The sequence below is a fragment of the Callithrix jacchus genome, chromosome 10 (genome assembly GCF_049354715.1).
Source record: "Callithrix jacchus isolate 240 chromosome 10, calJac240_pri, whole genome shotgun sequence".
Taxonomy (NCBI): domain Eukaryota; kingdom Metazoa; phylum Chordata; class Mammalia; order Primates; family Cebidae; genus Callithrix; species Callithrix jacchus.
This window is the reverse complement of record NC_133511.1, coordinates 114,333,049-114,357,921: the sequence shown is the minus strand read 5'-3', so window position 1 is coordinate 114,357,921 and position 24,873 is coordinate 114,333,049. Positions and strand designations below refer to the sequence as shown.

Sequence of the window (24,873 nt, the reverse complement as noted above, 5' to 3'; positions counted from 1 at the left end):
ATATATATGACACATATATGATATATATGACACACATAGCATATATATGACACACATATATAACATATATGACATATATATAACATATCCATAAACTTGTAGGATCTTATATATTATACATATATATGAGGGAAGGAACATATTTAGCCTTTGTAACTCTGTTTTCCCACCATGTGTACATAATTCAGATTTAGAATAATATACATGAAGCGGCTTACTTTTCATTTATTCTAAAGAGCAGTGGATACATCATCTCTCATGGACATATGGATTTGCAACAAACTTAAGATAGAATTATCTTTGTGTTAAACATAAATTTGAACTAAGGAATATTAACTTGTGCAATGTCATAGAGCAAGCACAACTAAAATACAAGAAAAAGTCTGAAAATTGTGATCAGTTTCTCAATTTATGCATCTAACGGCATAAAAGTATTCAATTTAAGGTTCTTCATAGAGAGTTAAATATGTATTTGTGTTGTGGCTCTCTTTATATACAAAATAATAAAATTTTTATGTATTTACACCATAAACATTTGTATATATGTACCTGATACATACATTCCTGTATGTATGTGTATATATATGTTGAATATCCTATACAATTATTCATTTGTTTCTAGTGATTCTAAATATCACTCTTTTAAAAAATCTGTGTTCACAGCTTAGTTGACAACCTTAAATTCAATATTTCAGATACACTTAATTTAAGATATTTAATCCAAATTTTTAGATTTTTTTTCAAGTACTCAGGAAACTTTCTACATTGGAACAAGTTATGATAGTTAAATGATCTTTCCTTATGTCCTTAAGTAACATTCACTAAAAGTAATGGTGCTTATTAATTTATTTTTCTTTATAGGAATACAAGTTTTCTGTTTTGAACAGTCAGATTTATAGCTTTAAAAACTGTGCAAGTGACATAAATGAATCTACTATGGCAGAATTCAGCAGTGCATTATATCCTTTAATTCAGCAAAGGATAAAATCCACTGCTTTGGACCCCAAGGCCCAAGATCAGTCTTATTAAGGCTGTGATTGTTCTCTGGAGATTTAGTCTCTGTTAAACATAAAAAAGTCTAAACTCTGAAATATGCCAATCCTTAATTAAAAAGCGAATTTATTTTTCACTGAGGTAATTGAACTATATTTTCTCTGGGGCATCACTTATACATCAGAGAGTATCTTAGGAATTTAGAGAATAACAAAAGGCATCTCATGATCCAGAGGCTCCATTGAACACAGCATTGAATTAAATCTACAGAATTGATCAGATCCTGCCTCCAACCCTCAGAATTCCACTGAAAACAAAATCTTTATTCATTTCTACTAGAATATGTCTTTCATTTCATTAATTTCTTCATTCATTCAATAAATATTAATAAGTATGTTCCATGAAGCAGACACCACCCTTGGTATTGATAAAATAGCCAACAAAATTAATTTTGTATATTCCCTCTTGTATCTCACCCTCTGACATTGGTGAGAGACAACTATTACAAAGTAATTTGAAAAAGTAAAGCACAAATCTATTTTTGAGCTACTAGGACTTACATGATCTGTCTCTCTCAGAATCTTCTTGATCGCTATTCATTCCCTCCTTTAATTTTCTCTCTTCGGTCTACATATATTTGTCTCCTTGCAGTTCTTCTAACAAACGGAAGAGGATCTCGCCTTGGAGCCTTTGTGTTTACTGCATGTGTACACAGAAAGCTCTTCCACAAACACTTATTTGGCATCATCCCTATCCGGGCATTGCTCAGGTGGTTTTCAACAGAGAGCTCATTTCTAACTCCACTGCTCCCTATTTTATTGCCTGCTTCATTTTTCTTCAAAATGCCATTTATGTTTATGTGAAATGCACACACACATTCACACATGCATAATACATGTGACAGAGGCAATACATTTTCCCTCACTTAAATATAAGTTTGTTGAGATAGGGAACTTGGTTTTCTTACCTGTTGTATCTCCAGTATGTTATATGCCAGTTATTCCACTAATATTTAATGGATTATGAGTAAAGATAGAAAAGTTGCCAATTTTCTTGTTTCAACACAAACTAAAGAAATAAAATCGTAGGTTGGTGCAAAAATATTACAGTTTTTGCTCTTTTGTTAAGTAGTGCAAAAATCTGCAATTACTTTTGTACTAAACTAGTAGAAAATATAATCTATGACTTAATATTGAGATAATTTTAAGTTAAAAGACATTAGTATGATTAGAAGGTATAGTCTCTTCTATTACAAACAGTGTGATGACATATGTCTGAATATCATAACTTAGAAGAGAAAAATAATTTCTTTTTTTTTTTTTTGAGATGGAGTTTCGCTCTTGTTACCCAGGCTGGAGTACAATGGCGCGATCTCGGCCGCAACCTCCGCCTCCTGGGTTCAAGCAATACTCCTGCCTCAGCCTCCCAAGTAGCTGGGACTACAGGCGTGCGCCACTACACCCAGCTAATTTTTTTGTATTTTTAGTAGAGACGGGGTTTCATCATGTTGACCAGTATGGTCTCGATCTCTTGACCTCGTGATCCACCCGCCTCGGCCTCCCAAAGTGCTGGGATTACAGGTGTGAGCCACCGCGCCCGGCCGAGAAAAATAATTTCTTAATGCTTTGATGTATCCAATGTCACTACAGGCCACGCTGTTAATTAAATATAGGAATCTGGAACTCAGATGAGAGGTCAAGGCTAGAGAGATAGATTTCGAAATCACGTCACAGTTCTTATGTCACTGAAGGATTGAGTGCAGGTGGAGAACCAAATATCAAAGCTATGACTTTTACTCCAAGATGTGAAGGCCAGATGAGCTGGAGAAAAACTTATAAATGCTAACTGGAAAAAAGTAAGAATGAAAGAAGGAAAAACGTAAGTGTGAGGTGATATAGAAACATATGTAGGAGTATATCAAGGCAGGTGGAGGAATTAATTGAGACAAATCCTCCTGAGCTATCAAGTAAAATGAGACAGAGAAGTGATCTTTGGATAAAGTAGTGTTGAGGTGTCATGTGTCCTCGACAAGATTATACACAATGGACAGATGAGACAGAAATATAACTGGAACATGTTATACAGTAAATAAATATGAGGAAGTAGGGGCAATGAGTAGAGGTGGTTTTTTTTGGAAAGATTAATTGTAGAGGGGAGAAGGGATCAATTAATATGTTGGTGACTGGATGGGACTTACATCATGGACACTGTGAAGAAGGGTGACACCAGAAAGTATTTGTATACAAATGAGGATATTATGATAGAATTTGAGATACTAATGCTTGGGGACAGTAGAGTTATAATTTCAAAAGTAAAGTCCAAGGAAAGCTCCAAAGACATGAAAGAGCTGGTCTTAGGTAGAAGCAGAGACACAGTATTCATTATAACACGAGGGAAGAAAGAGGGTATTCATAAAAATTTAGAGGTGGAGGGAGAATCATATCTGTTTTCGCAGGATGAAGCATGAAGAAAGTTCAGTAACACAGAGTATAGTGATGATGAATTCTCTCTAATTGTACTAATCAGGTTAAATGGAGGGCACATAAAAGAAACAATTCAGTTTAACTAAGTATTAGACAGAAGGATGGAGGGAAGGAGGAACCATGGAATAGAGCATATTGATAGTGTGTTATTATGTGACAAATCACGGAATCTCAGCTGGGTAAAGAGTGAAATGCCGACATAAGATAGCGATGAATAATGACAAAGTACAACTGTCCTTGGAAAGTGATTTTTTAAAAAAGGTAAGGGATAAATATGATAGCAGATGAACCAGAATAAAAGGAAATATGAAAGAGAATGCAAGCTCTGATACAGTTTTGGATGCGTTTGAGAGAAAGCTCAGTTAACATTTGAAAGTGGAAGCTATGGGGATATGACATGAGAGGACTCTTCCAAGTGGTCAGGATGAAATAGTTCTTCCTTTTTGGTCTCTAATGAATTTTTCAAGAATGAGGTGGTCTCAACCACAGCACTGGAAACACTGATACCTCTGTCATGGTCTATAGTGGATGGTGGTATAGAAAGAAATTAGAACCAGACTTTGACCTAATTCCAAATCATTACTCAGACTTCCTTCAACAAGTCATCTCATCATAGAAGGCTTTTGTGTCATTGCTCCAACATTGAGAGTTTCCTCCTTGCTACAATAAGCACTACAGATAGAATTTTCTTTGATAAGTGTTTATTGAAAACTATGTGAACCCTTAGGAGGAGCAGAGATAAAATATTAAAGTACCTTGATTACTGCCAACAAAATATTCTGATTAATTCAAAATTCAGTAAAATATTCCCCCATTATTACTGTGGTTCCCACAACATCATAATTCCTAATAAGACTTTTTATTTGGTACTTGTTGACATACTTGTAAGTAGTGTTATTATTTATTATGAATGCTGTGTCACACTACCCAAATTTGCCTCTCAGGTTGAAGTTTTCATTTACCCAACTTCCAGCCATATAGGCAACTGACAGCTGATAGCTGGCCTACACTGCAGGAATTTTCCCTGCTGAAGAGAATTACCTTATCCAGGATAATACTCCTTCCCAGTGGGTGACCATATTCAAAAACTGGCTGTTGTGGAGGTACAAATACTTGTTTATTTTTTCTTACTTTGGGACATCTCTGAAGGACATATCTGCTCCAGAATGCCATGTAAGAGTGGCTGAGTCTTCATTACAACTAAACTCTTTTGGTCCAGTCCTGCTTTCTTCACTATGTAGATATTGTTTGTGAAAACACTCTCTGATAAACTTTCTGCATTAAAATGTCTGTCTGCCTCAGTGTGTTTTCCCAGAACCGAAAGACACCAATGAATGCATAATAAAATTCAGACTGAGATAAGCTTAATAATCAAATTAAAACTTAACCCCAGATTAGCCAATTCTAAGTGTTTTAATTCTTTTTCCAGGCCCAACTTTCACCTGGTGTATTGATGCATCAGAGGGACACGTTTGTATATACATATACATGATATTAGGATATTAAAAAGTGTACTTCATTTTAAATTACCTACTTTAACACACAGAAACAACTTAAACAATCAGAGTATACAATTAACATGAAAATGTATTTTCTTCTACATAACGAATGATGGGTAACATGTCTTTACATGATGTGTTTCTGTAAGAACTTCTTTAGAGCCTTTTTTACATCCTTATTTTTTAAACTGTAAATGAGGGGATTTAGCATAGGGATTATTACTGTATAAAAGACAGAGACAACCTTGTCTTGCTCCATTGAGTAGCTAGATGTAGGGCGCAAGTACATAAAGAGAATTGTCCCAAAGAATATGGTGACAGCCATGAGGTGAGAGGTACACGTGGAGAAGGCTTTGTGCCTGCCCTCTGGTGAAGGCATCTTCAAGATGGCAATGAAGATACACAGGTAGGAAATGAGGACAATCGTAACACAGCTGATGACATTAAAGCTGGAGAAAGCCATGATCACAATGCCATTGACTTGGGTATCGGAGCAAGAGAGTTTGAGCAGTGGTGGGCTGTCACAGTAGAAATGGTTGATCCTATTAGAGCCACAAAAGGACAATCTAAAAGTCATCCCTGTGTGTACGGCAGCATTTCCAAAGCCTGCTAAGAATGAGGTAGCTATCAGCAAGAAGCAAATTCTCCCAGACATGAGAACTGGGTAGAGCAGGGGGCTCCAAATGGCTGCATAGCGGTCGTATGCCATCATGGCCAACAGGAAGCATTCAGTCCCCAGGAAGGAGCCAAAGAAGTAGAACTGGGCAGCACAGCCATGAAAAGAAATGGCCTTATTCTCAGCCATGAGGTTCACCAGCATCTTGGGAGTGACGGAAGAAGAGTAAGAGGCATCCACAAAAGAGAGAGTACTGAGAAAGAAGTACATGGGGGTGTGGAGACGAAGATCAATCTTAATCAATACAATCATCCCCAAATTGCCCACCATGGTTGCCACATAGATTGACAGAAACAATGCAAAGAGGACCCCTTGTAGATCTGGATCATCAGAAAGTCCTAAGAGGAGAAACTCAGTCACTTCTGTTTGATTTCTGCCTCGAATCTCTATCATACGTCTCATCCTTTGAGCTGCAAAAAGACAGAAGATGCAAAGTGGAATTAGTCAGATGAATATGTGATGGATCCATAATTTGTGTTTAGTTAAACATAAATTCTAACAGAAGAGCAAAAAGTGAAAAGCATGTCAAAGGTGTGCTGGATTTGATGTCCAAGCAAAAGACTTGTATCTTAGTACTGGTGTGCTGCCTACTTATGACTAAAGCAAGGGATTTAGTATCTATTAACTGTGGTCATTCCTAGAGTTGACTATTTATTGAATAATTAAAATAACTGATTCTTAAGATGTGACTGCCACAAATACTTGTGATAAATAAATCAATTTATATATTGACATACCCTCCAGACACGACATCTGGAGATGGATAATAGAATGAATTCAGGCCACTGAAAATTCTTCTGCAGTGCTAATAGAATGAATAAAAATATTGGAAGTTAACAAAATTAATCAGTAGTGCCAGACAAGAAAAATAGTTAGCAGGGCATGGTGGCTCACAACTGTAATCCCAGCACTTTGAGAGTCCAAGGCAAGGCAGATCACTAAAGCTCAAGAGTCCAAGACCAGCCTGGGCAATGTGACAAAATCTCATCTCTACAAATTTTCTTTTTAAAAGAATAGCTGTGCCTGATGACTTGTGCCTGTGGTCTCAGCTACTCAGGAGTCTGAGGTGGGAGGATTGCTTGAGTTCGGGAGTTCAAGGCTGCAGTGAGCAGGAATTGTGTCACTACACCACCCCAGCCTCTGCGATAGAGCAAGATTTGTCTCAAAAAAGAAAGAAGAAACAAAAGAAGAAAGGAAGGAAAGAAGGAAGGATGGAAGAAGGTAGTTGGGGAAGGAGGGAAAGAGAGAGAGAGAAAGGAAAGAAAGAGAAATAAAGAAAGAATGAAAGAAAGAGAAAGAAAGAAAGAAAATAAAAGCAAATGGTAAACTGCTGTATCTCTTGGGGTAGAGGAATAACTTAAGAAAATGTCTGGTCAAGTAAGAAAACAGAGAGAGTATTCCCACACAGCCATTATATTAGAATCCCACTCTGATTTTTCGGGAAAAATGTCTATAGAGAACAGAAGAGGTTCAGTTAAATGGTACTTTTTCATGACTCAGTCCAGTATTTAGCTCATCAGATTGTAAAAAGGAGCAGGCAACCCTGATAAACAAATGGCAGAAGTAGCCAAGGCACTGAAAAATCTCTAATACTCAGATTCACAAGTTCTCAAGAGACCCAGAAAACATTAGAGAAGCACATTCAAGTTTTCAGTCAGCCCACTCTGAATCAGGGAAATAGTTTAATGCCAAGTAATCAAAATGGAAATAAGAGTCACCCTTTCCAAGGTGTAATGAAGACAAATATAAGACAAGAAAAGTAAAAGAAATAAAAAAAATTCAGAATAGATGCCCAGACTAGATCTTCCAAATAAGAGTTTAAACACCACCAGTGTAATTTTTCTCCACTTTAACTCAAATCCCCCACCCCTTCCATGATCTCAGATTATTGACCAAAAGTTTAAACTTTGCAAGGCTGACTGTCAAAGCGTAGCTCAGAAGGTAAGACAGGGTAAATTCTTTACTATTCACAGAAGGAAGTTACTTGATACCGTCTAAATTAAAACATGGGGTCAGAGTGACCCAGTACCCTTACTAACATTGAAGATCAGTAAGTTTCTGAAAACAGTGAGGGAAAGAGTGGGCAGGAACTGATTCTACTATCACAGACAGTGCCATAGACAGAGCACCTGTTTATGCTGGGCACTACCTATCATCGTGGAGATAGGGGTTCAATCCTGATCAATAATTAAAGCTGACATTTTAACAGAATTCCATAACAATTCAAAAAGTGTCATTGCACCCATTATCTTATATAAGTCTTACCACAAATCAGTGAAAGGAACGATCAGGTAATATCTCAAGAGTATACGTGATATTGTCTTTTGTTAGATGAGACCAGCAAAGTGTGGGCGTTTCTCAGCCAATCAGTGGTGAATCCTGAGCTGCAATGTAGGTCTCTTGATGCTAAATCTTTCACTGTTCTTCAGCACCATGTTGGCTCTGTCCGTCTCTCACTGGTATAGATACACAGCCAAGGTCCTCTTCCTTGAAGTAAACTTGCTGTTTGAACTTCAAAGAACAGCATCTCTAGAAGGAATGAAAGAAAAAAAATGAATGGGTCTTTCTTCTCTCATTCTCAAACAGAAAGTTTCTCTGAGAGTATTATTTTAGCAGAAATGGTGCACAGAATAAAATGTCTTAGATGTGCTAAACGTACAAAGTAAGTAATGCTGAGTAAAATACAAGTATTGAAATGTACTAAAGTCTGTTGAGGATTTCTTATGCTCTACAAGCACTTTATTAAGTGTTTTGCCTGTATGCTTTTATTTAAATTCTATATAACAGGCATTTATCACCTCCTTTTTGCAGATGGAAAATGTAAGGTAAAAACGATTAACTAGTCCAGTATCTTTTGGGCTCTCAGAGTTAGCCTAAGAGCCTAAATGTATGCCCAGCCAATGTAGCTTTCATTCTCTTAGCATTTGAGGCTGTTTAGAATGGCCCTGTCAATAATAGATTCGAGCACTAATACACAAAGCACTCAATATTGTAATTCTCAGAGGCTTATTAATACTCTACATTTAGTTAAATAAAAATGTCATGTCTTCAAAGAGAAAATATAATTACAATTGATGAAAATTGTCTTTCTTAGAAATCGCATGTATTAATCAGCAAGTTAGCAAAATATTGTTTGTTTTACATCTTATGGTGTCAATAACATGCTTCTGTCTCCCCCTCTATTCTGATAAACATTTTTCCTCTTCTATGCAGTATTTCCTCAGGCCCTGCTGAGATTTTTCAGTCAACTCTTTAGCCCAGAGATTCTTTAACCAAAGATCTGGGCTCTCAATTTCTAAGAGTTTCTAAAAATAATATTAAAGTTTCATGAGATATACTCCCCTCCCTGTGTCCATGTGTTCTCATTTTTCATCACCCACCTATGAGTGAGAATATGCGGTGTTTCATTTTCTGTTCTTGTGTCAGTTTGCTGAGGATGATGTTTTCCAGATTCATCCATGTCTCTACAAACGACACGAACTCATCATTTCTGATTGCTGCATAATATTCCATGGTGTATATGTGCCACATTTTTCCAATCCAGTCTATCATCAATGGGCATTTGGGTTGGTTCCAGGTCTTTGCTATTGTAAACAGTGCTGCAATGAACATTCGTGTACATGTGTCCTTATAGTAGAACGATTTATAGTCTTTGGGATATATACCCAGTAATGGGATTGCTGGGTCAAATGGAATTTCTATTTCTAAGGCCTTGAGGAATCGCCACACTGTCTTCCACAATGGTTGAACTAATTTACACTCCCACCAACAGTGTAAAAGTGTTCCTTTTTCTCCACATCCTCTCCAGCATCTGTTGGGAGGGGAGTACTAAACACTGGGGTCTATTGGGGGGAAAAGGGGAGGGCCAGTGGGAGGGGGAGGTGGGGAGGGATAGCCTGGGGAGAAATGCCAAATGTGGGTGAAGGGGAGAAGAAAAGCAAAGCACACTGCCATGTGTGTACCTACGCAACTGTCTTGCATGCTCTGCTCATGTACCCCAAAACCTATAATCCAATAAAAAATTAAAAAAAAAAAAAAGTTTCATGAGATATTTCTTTTATTTAAAAAGGATTTAAAATAATCTTATTTATTGCTGCTTATATTTTTCCTAATAGCTTATACATTTTGTAGTAAAATAACACATACAGTATTTATTTAACATTCTTTTTTAGCCAGTCAATGCTCTGGGAACTTTGTGTTGAGAAGCGATTGAGGAAATTAACAGGATTCTGAATTTTTCTCGATGACAGTAAGTTAAATGGACAGAACCCTTTATGCCTCTTGTCTTACCTTTAGTAACTGTTTGATTTCTATTTGATCCCTTTGCTTGCTCCTGTCCAATGCTTAAATTCACCAAAAGGACAGCAGAAAAAAAGTAAGAGAAATCTTTTTTCTTGGAGGAAGCATTCACTCTAAGTCTCCCAAGGTTAGCAGGAGGTATAGCTGGAACAGACTCTATGGAAAACCTGTTAAAGAAGTCGGAAAGCTGAAACTGTTCACCCCTTCCTTTGATGTTACTCTGCATTCAGCATAAGTTGGGTCCTTCATTCTGTTACTTTCCCTTAACGATAACATTGCAATATTTTATATCAGAGTAAAACACATTGCAGTATACAGAGTGTATCACTGGAGTGCAGCTGTCATATCAATTGCAGTTTATTTCAACGATGGAGTCTCTAGAATTGACTCTCGAGTAAGCATCCTAACTTATATAAAATATGTTTCTTGTTATTTCATTTCCAGGGACTGTGTCTCTCATGTCACCTCATTGTTATCTGCTTATTTTTCCCCTCTGAAGTTAAGGAGATCACAGGTCTTTTTCATGTTTCTCTCCTTTACCCTTGGGACACCTGGGTCCATCAGAGAATGCATTTGAATCCCATATTTCTAAGCACAGTGAATCATTTTTCTTCTATCTCCCCTGATAGCTGGAGATTTGCTCTTGGGAGAATCAACAGATTCCACAAAATAGCAGAGTAGCTCTACTGTGGTCCCGTCTTCTACAAGTGTACATGTCAGCAGTCATGCTGCCTAGATAATGGTGAGGGAGGTAGAGAAAACAGGAAGCTCTTGGCTTGGAATCCTGACTTGGTGTCTGGCTGATTGTGTGACTTTGGGCATTTCACTAAATCTTTCTGTGTCTTAGCTTTTTCCTTTCTAATGTCCATCTTATAGGGTGACCCTGGAGATAAAATAATTTAACAAATGTGTATTGCTGCATCCAATACATATAATAATTAACAAATGAGTTTCCCTCACCCTTACATTCTTCTTCACTCTTCAAAGTAAAAAATAGTTATCAGTGGCTGGGTGCAGTGGCTCATGCCTGTAATCCCAACATTTTGGGAGGCCAAGGCAGGTGGATCACCTGAAGTAAGGAATTTGAGACCACCCTGGCCAATATGACAAAACCCTGTCTCTACTAAAAATACATAATTACCCAGGCATAGTGGTACGCACCTGTAATCTCAGCTACTCAGAAGGCTGAGACAGGAGAATCACTTGAACTCCAGAGGCGGAGGTTGCAGTGAGCCAAGATCATGCTACTGCACTCCAGCCTGGGCAACAGAGTGAGAATCCATCTCAAAAAAAAAAAAAAAAGAATTGGTTATCAGCCTATCTAGCCTTGACTGAGACATATGCGATGCTCTATTGCCCAAAAATATCTTCCATACAAAAGACATAGAGTCTGAAATAAATTGATCAGTATCTAATGATCATTTACATTGTTTATGCTACTTTGAGAAGACACTTTAATTAATCCATCTGTTAGTATTATTTAATCAATGCAATTTGCACTAAATTCTGAAAGACAAAGACTTTATTATTATTTTTTTTAATTTTTTATTGGATTATAGGTTTTGGGGTACATGAGCAGAGCATGTAAGACAGTTGCGTAGGTACACACATGGCAGTGTGCTTTGCTTTTCTTCTCCCCTTCACCCACATTTGGCATTTCTTCCCAGGCTAAAACTGTGTTGTTTATGTCAAGCAAATCAGAGAAGAAATATTTGCATTTTTTTGATTAAGTATTAACCTTCTTGCTTTTTAAATTAATACCTTGGAGGAAATTTTGCTTACTAGTTATGTTTGAGACTCTTAATTCCTTCCTTCCTTCCTTCCTTCCTTCCTTCCTTCCTTCCTTCCTTCCTTCCTTCCTTCCTTCCTTCCTTCCATCTCCCTCCCTCCCTCCCTCCCTCCCTCCCTCCCTCCCTCCCTCCCTCCCTCCCTCCCTCCCTCCCTCCCTCCCTTCCTTCCTTCCTTCCTTTTGACAAAGTTTCCCTCTTTACCCAGGCTGAAATGCAATGGCACCATCTAACCTCACTGCAACCTCTGCCTCCCGGGTTCAAGCGATTCTCCTGTCCCAGCCTCCCAGTAGCTGGGATTACAGGTGCCCATCACTGTGCCCAGCTAGTTTTTTGTATTTTTAGTAGAAACACAGTTTTATTATGTTGGCCAGCCTGGTCTTGAACTTCTGACCTCAGGTGATCCACCCACCTCAGCCTTACAAAGTGCTGGGATTAGAGGTGTGAGCCACCAAATCTGGCCAGCCTGGATACAACATTGCCATTATGTTTCAGTGAAAAACTCAATTGAAGAAACCTAAGAAAAGTCCCTAGAAAATAACTCAGGACTAAGAAACTAACTCAGAACTGCACAACTTCATGGAAACTGAACAACTGGCTCCTGAATGTTGGCAGGATAAACAATGAAATGAAGGCAGAAATAAAGACCTAAGGGAAGTCCATAATTCCTGTGAAAACCAAGGTGCAGCTAGGTCACCAAGGAAGATAAGAAGGTAATGGTTATATCCAGCCAAAAGAGAAAAATGACTGAGGCACATTTGTCATGGTGGACGACAGCAGAACAAACTGTCAACAGGCAGATTAGAGGTCAGCAAAGACCAGAGAGCAGCACCAGATGCATTTCTAGGCCTCCCTAAAAATAACCTGTATGCCAAAACCCTGTGACACATCATTTACCTTTATGACTAAGGTACTTCATGTACCCCTGTACCTACAATACAATTTAAATAAAGAAATCAGTCCCAAGACTGATTCAGTTTTCTCTGAATGTGCTGCATCATGCTTAATGCTATGAATTCCATGCATTGTTTTTCAGGATTATGCTGCCTACCTGATTATAGACAATTTGATGCATTTTACATAGTGTCAGTTAAATGTTAAACATAATTAAGAGAATTTGGCTTCAAATGGGTAAATGGGTAGAATTATAATGGTTATAGTATTATTTATACAAATAATAATACAACATCAGTGATGTAGTTTCTAGGTGCATGACACCATTATAGCACACTTCTCAGCTAGGATTTTGATAATAATAGCATGCTACAAGTTTTAAATAAAAATAGTAAATTGAACAATCACAAACAAGTAAAAATCTCAAGGGCTAGTAGGATGTGTTCAACTACCTGACCACAGTATCATTTGGGTAGCTAGATCCATCTGCTGTCCCTCTAGCAGACACACATGTTAGTCATTGCAGTGGAGAAAAATGACATGAACTAAGGAATTAATGTCTTTGAGTAATATAGACAGAGCCTTCTGAAGGTTTCCTATGAAAAATAATACAAGTATATGTAAAACTCTTCTTTGAGTATGTATCATACACATAGCTAAGCTCTGTATTTTCTATTCATTGCCGTATAAAAAAATTAACATTGCTTCTTTTTTGTGAACATCTGATCATGTGATTCCATACTTAAAATTATAAATACTTTGCTCTTTCTGAATGAAAATAGCCCATTAATTACTTTTCATCTAACCACTCAGTTATTATAGAGCCAGTTTTATTTTTGTCAAAAAATTTACTTTGTACATCTTATGTTTTATTACATAGCCATTGTAAACCAGTATGTAAAAGAAAGTACATACATACATACATACACATGTGCATCAGGGCATATTTTCTTCAAAGTGAAAGTATTCTGCTTAAAAAAGAGCCAACTCTTCAACTATTTTTATGCAAAACAAGGTACGTTTACATTAAGGAGAAGGAAATGAGAGACAGCAGTTTTACAATATTATAATATAATACCTTCTGTTCCATCAGATTTTTTTTTTTTTGAGATGAAGTCTCATTCTGTCTCCCAGGCTGGGGTGCAGTGGTGTGATCTCGGTTCACTGCAAACTTTGCCTCCTGGGTTCAAGCCGTTCTTCCTGCCTCAGCCTCCTGAGTAGCTGGGATTACAGATGTGCACCACCATGCCTGGCTAAGTTTGGATTTGTAGTAGAGGGGGTTTTGCCATGTTGGCCTGGCTGGTCTCAAACTCCTGACCTCATGTAATCCAGGAGCCTTGGCCTCCCAAAGAGCTGGGATAACAGGCAAGAGCCACCGCACCTGGCCTCCAAAATAATTAAGCAATATTATTGTATGTTACAATTTTAGTAATGCAAGGAATCAAAATAAAACACAGACTAATTGGGATAGAGAAGACTTTAAAAATCAATTTGAAATAAACACACAACAATGTTCAGTATTCTCAAATTTCATGGGATGTAACAAATCTACATTTTGATTTTGATATATAGCTTATTTTGATTTTGATATATAGCTATATTTTGATTTTGATATATAGCTATATTTCTGACTGATTTCTCAGAGCATAACTCATCACTTGCAACTCTAAGAAAATTAGGGATCCTTCTTCTGTCTTGGTGAGAGAGCACTTTGATTCATTTGTACTAACCCGGAACTCTGTGTGCATTGGAAGATATAGACTAATGAACGCATCTCTAGGTCCCTTTGTCCTCTAACAAATACACAGTTTTCAAATATTCTTCATTCTATTTGCAACTCCCTTTCTAAATCAACAATTTATACATCATCAATTTTACAAATAGTCCTGGTTCTCAGACCTGTCTTTGATTCTTAGCATTTAAATGATATTAATCTCAATACAGCAGACTAGTTCCAACATAAATCCATAACCTCCATTCTCCAAAGACCTGGACCCTGACCAATGCTTATGCTTCCTTCTATTGGTTATGCCACTCTTCTGTTCTTAGAGTCTTTCAAACCTTTTCTCTTCTCAAATGTCTCACCTGCCACAATGTCCTACCCTTCACTCTCATTAGATGACCTCACTTCACTGTTTATAGCCAAAAGTTGAAGAGTTCTGATGAAAATCTCCTTGTTTTCATTATACTAAAAAGGCAAAAGTTACCTACCCATGTTTTCCTCTTCCATATTATTGAAAGGGATGACTAATTTCTCTATTTGTACTGAAGATCTCATGTACACTTGTACCGAAACGCTACCTAAATATAACAGGGATTTCATCCTCAAAAGAGCCTAGCTCCAAAAAGCGTCAACTTAATTTTATGCTCTTGAGGAACAAATAATGTTTTAATTGTTTTTTTCAGAATTAGTTTAAAAATATTCCAGGGAATATGCCTAATAAATATATCGTAAATCTTCCTACCTTATTTTCATAAGATATGGTTCGTTAACATTAACAGGTAGGTCATTTTCTACATTTGTTCACTAAAACTACAACTTTGTGTGTGTTTAGAGATAAATATTTCATCAATGGGGAAAACAAATATTTTCTCCAATTTCACTTGACTTTCTATCCATATATTAATATTGCATTGACTCTCTGAAATCAATTATATGCAAGCTCTTCTGATGTATGTGTGAGAACTAAATAAAAAATGGCTTTAAGGTGCAATTTTTGGAGTAGCAATTTTACAATCCTGTTTTACTTTCAAAGGGAAATGTGAGAGAGTGACTTGATTTGGAAGCTAAGACCATGTTTAAACATTATCTGTGCATACCTAAACAATGTTACCCATAGTGGTTTAGTGGCACAAAAGTGGGAGCCAAAAATAAAATCCATACTTTCCCTGAACTAAATCGTATATCTGTTGTTAAAGTGCTGTGTTCTCAGAAAGATCTTCTTTGAATGGTCATCTAAAAGCATCCTAACTTCATTTTTTTCTTCATAAAAAATGATTTTGCCTGAAATTATATGTATCTTTTTCTGCGTGTTTAATCTCTGCTCCCTCTATTATAATGAGTGCTCCATGAGCTGGGAAATTTGTTTGTTGTAGTAACCCCCAGAAATTGGAACAGAAAGAAATGGAAGTGATACAGTGTATATAAGTAAACAGTCAGCTGACATTACAAAGTGGAAAAAGCAAGTCTTCATTTTGTACCCTCTTAGCCATATATCAAATTCCAATTAGTTTCTCTAATTTAATGGTTCCTGAATAAAGGTAAGGCTCACAGCTATGGATTTGAATTGAAAATGCTTTGCTTTTTTTCTTCGTTTGGTATCTGAAACAATACAATATCAGAGCTGGAGGGATACTGGAGATTGAACTTTCTTTATCCATTTGAATGATGCTAATAACCTATGGATTTCATATTTGATTTTCATTCCTTTGGGTTTTTTGTTTCCTCACAAAGTTTTAATAAAATTACAATGTGGAGTACACTAAGAAGACAGGTATGCCCATATGAATGAATGAATAAATGTATGTGCATGTATGTATGGCAGACAGAAATAGAGAGTAAGTTATGTTTTTGTGTGTGGGTTTGATGTGTAGAAAAAAGACACAGATTAAAAAACACCTGTAGGGACAAAATGTTAGGCAAAATTTCTGATATGATTATTGAAACAAGAGAAGTCATTGTCACCTAGGTAAACAGATGAATGTGTGAATGATAAATGGATAGAACAAATGCTGAATGTGAATCAGACAGAACCTCACATTCTTTGTCACTTTCGGTTTTCAAGAGATATGAAGATGTTCTCCCCAAACCACACCATGGTGAGAGAATTCATTCCCTTGGGACTGACAGATGACCCAGTGCTAGAGCAGATCCTGTTTGGGGTGTTCCTGGTGATCTACCTAATCACACTGGCAGGAAACCTGGGCATCATCCTGCTGATCAGGACCAATTCCCACCTGCAAACCCCCATGTATTTCTTCCTCGGCCACCTCTCCTTTGTAGACATTTGCTATTCTTCCAATATTACTCCGAATATGCTGCACAATTTTCTCTCAGAACAGAAGACCATCTCCTATGCTGGGTGCTTCACACAGTGCCTTCTCTTCATCGCCCTGGTGATCACTGAGTTTTACATCCTTGCTTCAATGGCATTGGACCGCTATGTAGCCATTTGCAGTCCTTTGCATTACAGTTCCAGGATGTCCAAGAATATCTGCATCTCTCTGGTCACTGTGGCTTACATGTGTGGCTTCCTTAATGGGCTCTCTCAGACACTGCTGACCTTTCACTTTTCCTTCTGTGGCTCCCGTGAAATTAATCATTTCTACTGCGCTGATCCTCCCCTTATAATGCTGGCCTGCTCTGACACCCATATCAAAAAGACGGCGATGTTTGTAGTTGCAGGCTTTACTCTGTCAAGCTCTCTCTTCATCATTCTTCTGTCCTATCTGTTCATTTTTGCAGCGATCTTGAGGATCCGTTCTGCTGAAGGCAGGCACAAAGCCTTTTCTACGTGTGCTTCCCACCTGACAATAGTGACTTTGTTTTACGGAACACTCTTCTGCATGTACGTAAGGCCTCCATCAGACAAGTTCGTAGAGGAATCCAAAATAATTGCGGTCTTCTATAGTTTTTTGAGCCCAATGCTGAACCCATTGATCTACAGCCTACGGAACAAAGATGTAATCCTTGCCATGCAACAAACGATTAGGGAAAATGCTTTCGTAAAATTGCAGTTTAGGCCTCTATTTATTTGTAATCCCTAATTGCTTGTGGGATAAGAAACTGACTGTTTGAAATGGAAAACCCTAGTGTAGTCATGACTTGTTTAACATGGACTGTCAGTAACCACTTTACTTTCTTATCCAAATTAGCACCTTGAAGATTGATTTCTGAAAAATAAAAGCCTTAACGTTGAAATTAAAAATGTTTTATTTGTCAGCAGTTCTATGAAAATAAATTATTTCATATCTACTAATTCTATATGAAAATACTGCGTTTACTTACTTGGAGGTAAATTGTTAACTAACTAAGCCTGAGAGAATCTCTGAAAATCCATCTCCTTTGAATATGATGGTCCACAGAGCCATAGACAGGTTCAAGATAGGGCAGATAATTTTACTCTTTTTAAAAAGTAAAATTATTTCTACTTCAATGTGTCTTGAATAGCTCTGCCACTTTTGTTCTTATTATAATCAATGTGCAAAAAATAGAAATATATGGGTGACTGATAAGTTAAATTTTCTATAAGTATTCCACAAACCCATCTGGTAAACATCTTGAGGAGCTTCTTTTTCATTCATGTGGCAATACTGGTTATGCTCCTCACTTCTGAAAATCAACTCTCAACACCTTTATATGAGTTTCCAGTTTATCAATCCAATTTGATCATCGAAAATCACGAAGTGAGGACTGCCTGCATCTGGTAACTGGTAAAGCACAAGAATCTATCAGACAAGTTAGGAGCCATATCTAGATAACTAGAATGTCATCAGCCTTGATCATGAAGGGAAGTGTAAAGTACAGGTGCTACTTTTATTTTTCTTAGAATATTATACGGCCATGAAAATTAGGCTGTTACTAATTAAGAAAAAGGGAAACCATTTTATGTAATATATTATGTGCAAAGATACATCCACTGCTATATACAGGTGTATTGTAAAATATTAGGGACAAAGAGAAATAAAACATTATTAATTTACTATGATAAGCAATCATTGTTATTATATGTGAAAAAATAGATAACCAAAACTTCATATGTTTAGTTTAGTAAAGATCTCAGGAAATATGGGAAATATAATCACAGGATAATTATCTATTAATATTGGAATTTAAAAATAAAAGTAGGAAAGAACAAGGAGGTAGAAGCCTGTTGTAGAGTAGGATGGCAGAAGAAGAGGTGCTTGGTTCTGGTTTCTAGCACGGAAGGACCAGTTAGCCACTTCTCACAGGTAAGAATGGCTATATGAAAATCCCACAACCCAAGGGCGAGGTGGAGCACACTCTTGGAGTGTAAAACCCGGGAAAAGTCGTATTAGACGTGTAAGAGGAGCAGTTTCACTTTGACTGTGTTTCTGCTTTCATGGCCAAACACAGCATCACACCGAAAGGGATTTCTTGGGCCTGTGGTTTCCCAGAGAAACCACAGAGAAAGGAGAAAAGAGAGCCCACAGCAGACATCCAGCTTCCCTATGTTCCAGGGCACTTCCCAAGAGGCCTATTTCTAACCATCTATTACTACCACCCATTCTGTATTCCCTTTGCTATCAAGCACCTGAGCAGGTCATGGTGTCTACCTGACAGAGTGACACAAATCTTTGTTCCTGATGGGTCTGGGCCATTTGTAGTTTTGTCAGGGTTGGGTTGTTGTAGTTTCCTGTTGACCTTAATCACAAGGCATGGTAATACTGTGATGGCCTAAGGGATCTCCTATAGGCCACAAATACTCTTCCTTCACCTCCACTGTAAAGTAAGAGTTTGATTTCATTTTGAGAGTCTGGTCAATCACTCCAGCCAACATTGTACTTCCCTTCTTAGCCTGTTGACTTAGAGGCAGGAGGAACCCAAAGTGGCCAGGTGATAATCTTAACTTCCAGTTTGATATGATTATCTTTCTGTCTTCTGGTGGCAGTGTTCGTACCTCTGGAACAAAGACCTATAGGCCAGCAGGACATAATATCACAGAAATGGAAAGAAAAAGTTTGTTAGTGATGAGTGGTGCCACTTCCACTTGCATGCCTTGATTCCTGCCCTTGTTGATCCTGGCTATGGAAGAAACAGTGCCATATGTGGATGTCTACTCGGAACATACAAAGACTTCTGGAAAACTTTGCCCCAGACCTTCAATGTATGTTTTCGTTGTTTTTGAGATGAAGTCTTGCTGTGTTGCCCAGGCTGGAGTGCAGTGGCACCATCTCAGCTCACTGCAAACTCTGCCTCCCGGGTTCATGTTATTCTCCTGCCTCAGCCTCTTGACTAGCTGGTATTACAGGCATGCGCCACCATGCCAAGCTAATTTTTGTATTTTTATTAGAGATGGGGTTTCACCATGTTGACCAGGCTGGTCTTGAACTCCTGACCTCAAATGATCTGTCCGTCTTGGCCTCTCAAAATGCTGCGATTACAGGCGTGAGCCACTGTGCCCAGTTCCTGCAATGTATTATAACCTAGTTGGTGTTGTTCAAAAGGACATCCCACCTTTTAAATTTTTTTTTTTTGAGGTGGAGTTTCACTCTTGTTACCCAAGCTGGAGTGCAATGGCGCGATCTCGGCTTCCTGCAACCTCCGCCTCCTGGGTTCAGGCAATTCTCCTGCCTTAGCCTCCTGAGTAGCTGGGATTACAGGCACGCGCCACCATGCCCAGCTAATTTTTTGTATTTTTAGTAGAAACGGGGTTTCACCATCTTGACCAGGATGGTCTCGACCTGTTGACCTCATGATCCACCTGCCTTGGCCTCCCAAAGTGCTGGGATTACAGGCTTGAGCCACCGCGCCCGGCCTTCCCACCTTTCTAGAGATCCATCTGCTTTAGGATAATGGGAAACGTGGTAAGACAAGCATATTTCATGAGCTTGAGCCCACTGCCTTACTTCTTTACCTGTAAAGTGAGGTACCTTGGTGAGAAGCAATGCTGTGTGGAATACAATGACAGTGGAAAAGGCATTCTATGAGTCCACAAATGGTAGTCTTGGTAGAAGCATTGCATGCAGGATAGGTGAACCCATATCCGCAGTAAGTGTCTAAAGTGACTAATTCACTCTAGCATTCTAATCTCCCTAAACTTTTGGATCCCCTTTCTCCACATTAAACCAAGGGAGATGTGGCATTTCAAGGTCACTCATGGTCAGCCATCTTTTGATTCATGTTTCAGCCAACCAGGAAATAGGTGATTAGAACCTATTAAACTCCCTGAGTTGTAACATTAAATCCAGAATCTCTGCTTAGTGGGCCCATATCAATAAATTTGGCCTGATCCAACTTTATGTCCCTCCCATGATTATCCCACACCCTTAATATCCATTCCCATATTTGTCATCCAGGATTCTGCTTATATAAATTAAAAAAACTCAAGCAGGTCTTCGGTGGTATAGCACATCTCCTCACAGACTTTTGGCTTACACCAACTAACACCAGATCTTGAAAGGAGAAATGGAATTAAAATTTGAATGAGTATTTCATAAAGAAGACCAACCAAAATCAGTTATTTAAATAATTGGCCTTTCATTCTATGTCCAAAGCTACTCTTTAAAGAAGCCATATTTAACTAGTCCATGGAATATGCAATTATGTCTTGACATACAGAACTAGGCAATGCAATAATTAAAGATATTTGGTCATCATAATTGTTTTTCTAAAAAAAGAAAGAAATATTCAAATTATTTACCTTCCATTTTCCATGAACATGCAAAGCAAAAACAAAAGCACTTGTTAAGGTGGATAAAAATGCTGCTACAGTTAAAAACCTCTGTATTTAACACCTGCAGTGTCTTTATGATACAATTATTATTTGTTATTTTGTACAGATGAAAATCCTGAAGCTCAGAAGAGAGAAATAATGTTTTCCAGGAATACAGCAAGAGTTAGTTTTCAATTAAAATATTATTCTCTTAGATACTTCTGGATCAACTCTAAAAATACCACAAGCCACATGAATTTATTAAGATGTTTAACTGGGTATTTATTTATTTATTTTTAATTGTACTTTAGGTTCTGGGGTACATGTGAAGATCATGTAGGATTGTTGCCTGGGTACATACATGGCAAGGTGGTTTGCTGCCTTCATCCCCCCATCAACTATATCTGGTATTTCTCCCCTTGTTATCCCTCCCCACCTTCCCCATCTTCCACTGTCCCTCCCATAGCCTGCCCAACTGACCGCAGTGTGTGATGCTCACCTCCCTGTGTCCACGTGTTCTAATTGTTCAATATCTGCCGGTAAGTGACAACAGCTAGCCTTCACATAACCATGCAGCACTTGGTTTTCTGTTCTTGTGTCAGTTTGCTGAGAATGGTGGTTTCCAGATTCATCCATGTCCCTATGAAGGACACGAACTCATCGTTTTTTATGACTGCATAGTATTTCATGGTATATATGTGCCACATTTTCTTTATCAGTCTATCATTGATGGACATTTGAGTTGATTCCAGGTCTTTGCTATTGTAAACAGTGCCACAATGAACATACATGTGCATGTGTCTTTATAATAGAACAATTTATAATTCTTTGGGTATATACCAGTAATGGGATGGCTAGATCAAATGGCATTTCTGTTTCTAGGTCCCTGAGGAATCACCACACTGTCTTCCACAATGGTTGCACTAATCTGGACTCCCAACAACAGTGTAAAAGTGTTTCTCTTTCTCTAGGTAATTATTGTTATGGGTAATTATGTTCCAGACAGCTTTAAAATTTTTCAAATACAAAAATATATATGAAAAAGATATATATGTGGTATAAAACACATATTGCATACATATATATATCATTGCATATATATATATGTATAATTACATATATATGTAATATATATACCTCCTTAAAGACTTACTGGATAACTACTATGGGCTGCTTTGGCCTGGGTCAGAGATGTGACATAAAACACAATTCTACTCAGATGTTTTAGCTACAGGGAATTTAATGAAAAGATCGAGAATAAAGGAAAAGTTTTTTAAAAAATCAGCCAAGGGAGTTAAAAAAGTGAAGGCTAACTGTAGAAAACCATTTCCATCTTTAGGCCTCAAGGACCAAGGACAGCGACTTCTCTCACAGAGCTGTTAGAGCTGGAGCCAGAAGAAATCCCTTGTCACCATCTTCCCGAGGCACACATCCCAAGACATTCTCCAGGGAGGGGTACAGCCACGTAAGCACAGTCATAATGAAGCATGAAAGGAATGAGAAAGAAATTGAGGTCCTTTTCTACCCTTCCCACTTCTGATGTCCTGGCGACTCTTCTCATCAGCCAATGTCAGCTGGAAACCAGACATCAGAGATGTTCTATTGACCAGGTCCGTAAGAGTTCAACTCTAGGTGGACAATGTAGGGCACAGAAGAGAAGACAATAGATGTAAATGGGAGTAGGGTGGAAAAGGAGAATCACCAACTCACCTATATTAATTGTAAATCCACAATATTCCACAGTTATGCATTACTGTCCCTATCAAAAACATAGAGGACAAAAGTCAAAATCAATGTATCATTAGTTCAAGTTCAACAAAAGTTAGCTGACTTTCCAATGGTGTTCCAGACTCTAAAGCCATCTCCCCATACCATCCACTATACTTGTTGTAAGCAAGGTAACCTAATAGTTCCCAAAGTCAACACATATTAAGTCATTTGGGTATAAAGCAAAATAAATAATGAATCCCATTTCTATATCACTCTTGGGGATGCAATTCCCTGAAGACAGTGGGGAGTTGACAAAACTCATGTGCTCAATGAGCTTAGCATTTTCAGAAGAATAGAAATATTGTCATTGCTCATAATTTGAATGACTTTTTGCTAGAAATAATTGAACTGCAGGGATTTGGTCTCCACTCATTAACTCTGTTATAAACTCTACAGGTTCTCAATACCCATCCTGTCATTGTGAAATCACTCTTCTTTCTCAGGTAGGATTAGATATATTTTTTGAAAGTTTAAAATCTAGCAGTAAATATTTTAATTGATAGAAAAATATTGAGTTGAAACATATTCTGATGAATTAGAAAATGTTTTTATTAAAGTGTTGCTATTCTTCTCCGAGTACTGGTGTTTACACACTGTTTGCATAATGAAATGAAAATAGCGAAGAAAACTTTATTTCATCAATAATTACTGACTGCCTCTAATTTGAGAAGCACAAATCCAGGTGTTGCTGAGTCTATAACTAGATCAGATAAAATCCTTGACGCAGATAAAATCCGTCCTTGCTTTGATGTTGAGTTTTGTTCTAGGCTAGACCTAGATCATTCACCAAATAAAACTAGCAGCCACAATTTGTTTAGCGTGAACAACATGACAGATATATTTAAAAAACATTTACTGAATTAACTTTCCTATCTAGATAGAGTGACTATTATTAATCAAATTTTATAGATGAGAAAACTGAGGCAGACAGAATTTAGTAACTTGCCCCAGGCCACACAGCTAGGAACTAAAGGAACTGGGATTTGCACCCAGGAAGTGTGACAGCAAATTCCCAATAACCGTTCCACTCTGCTGGCTTTCAATAATAAACTACACTTACTATTTATTACTTCATTTAGAACAATAAAGTTGTGGTGTTAAATTAATCCTTCTGGTTCATTTTGTGTTAACAATGTCCCCCTTTACTATTATAAGAGCCATATTATGTAATATTTTGTAGCCCTTTCATAAAGAATGGGCTACTTTTAGGTTTATAGCCTATGTTAACTAAAAATTAAAAAAAAAAGTGTTTCGTGAAGGTGCCTTCTCTAGATTTCTTTTTTCCACTCCAAATTGAAACAGGACCACTTGTCAAGGAGTCGCCACTCTTGTGAAAGCCAAAGACCAACCTTCTAGACTCCTTGTAGGACAAATTAGTAGAGGCAAGCATTCACAAGAGTGTCTCAGTGTAGGGCGCATGTCAGGAGAGCAAAGCCTCAGATGCTCCAAAGCCACTTCTGTCCAGTTCTAAAAGCTTCTCCCTAAGATTTCCTTACTCAAAGCAGTAGGATATTGTGTTCTTATTTTTTCAGAAGAAAAGATACTTCCCTAAAATACACAGATTATTTGGACTATTCATTGCTTGCATTATTTCATTTCCCAACTGTACAAAACAAAAAAAAAGGCTCATAAAAACCCAGAGGAATGGTGAAGTTATTTTGAAAGATGATTAATATTTCAATAAAAAAGCCTATTAAAAATGTATTGAGCACCAAAAGAGCATTTGCCTATTTGGCGATTAAACATACCGTCAAACAAATGGATAAGGACTGTTTATCCACTTGTTTGAGGGATATATATATATATATATATATATATATATATATCCATCATATATATGATGGATAAGTACTTCAGCCATAAAAAGAATGAATTAATGGCATATATATATGCATATATATATATATGCATCACATATTTATGATGAATAAGTACTCAGCCATAAAAAGGAATGAATTAATGGCATATATATGCATATATATATACTTACTTATATATATATGCATCACATATTTATGATGGATAAGTACTCAGCCATAAAAAAGAATGAATTAATGGCATATATATGCATATATA

The 24,873-nt window shown here is 37.4% G+C and overlaps 2 protein-coding genes across 2 annotated transcripts; one reads left to right on the top strand and one right to left on the bottom strand.

Moving 5' to 3' along the window:
* Nucleotides 1–4,870: 4,870 nt before the first annotated feature.
* LOC100410615 (olfactory receptor 5AP2) lies at nucleotides 4,871–6,053 on the bottom strand. Its single transcript, XM_002755271.7, has one exon. The coding sequence runs from the start codon at nucleotides 6,051–6,053 to the stop codon at nucleotides 5,103–5,105; it is 951 nt and encodes a 316-aa protein (XP_002755317.1). The 3' UTR covers nucleotides 4,871–5,102.
* Nucleotides 6,054–16,426: 10,373 nt separating this feature from the next.
* On the top strand, nucleotides 16,427–17,398 carry LOC100385018 (olfactory receptor 5M10-like). The gene has a single exon (XM_002755346.5). The coding sequence runs from the start codon at nucleotides 16,427–16,429 to the stop codon at nucleotides 17,396–17,398; it is 972 nt and encodes a 323-aa protein (XP_002755392.4).
* The last annotated feature ends 7,475 nt before the right edge of the window (nucleotides 17,399–24,873 follow it).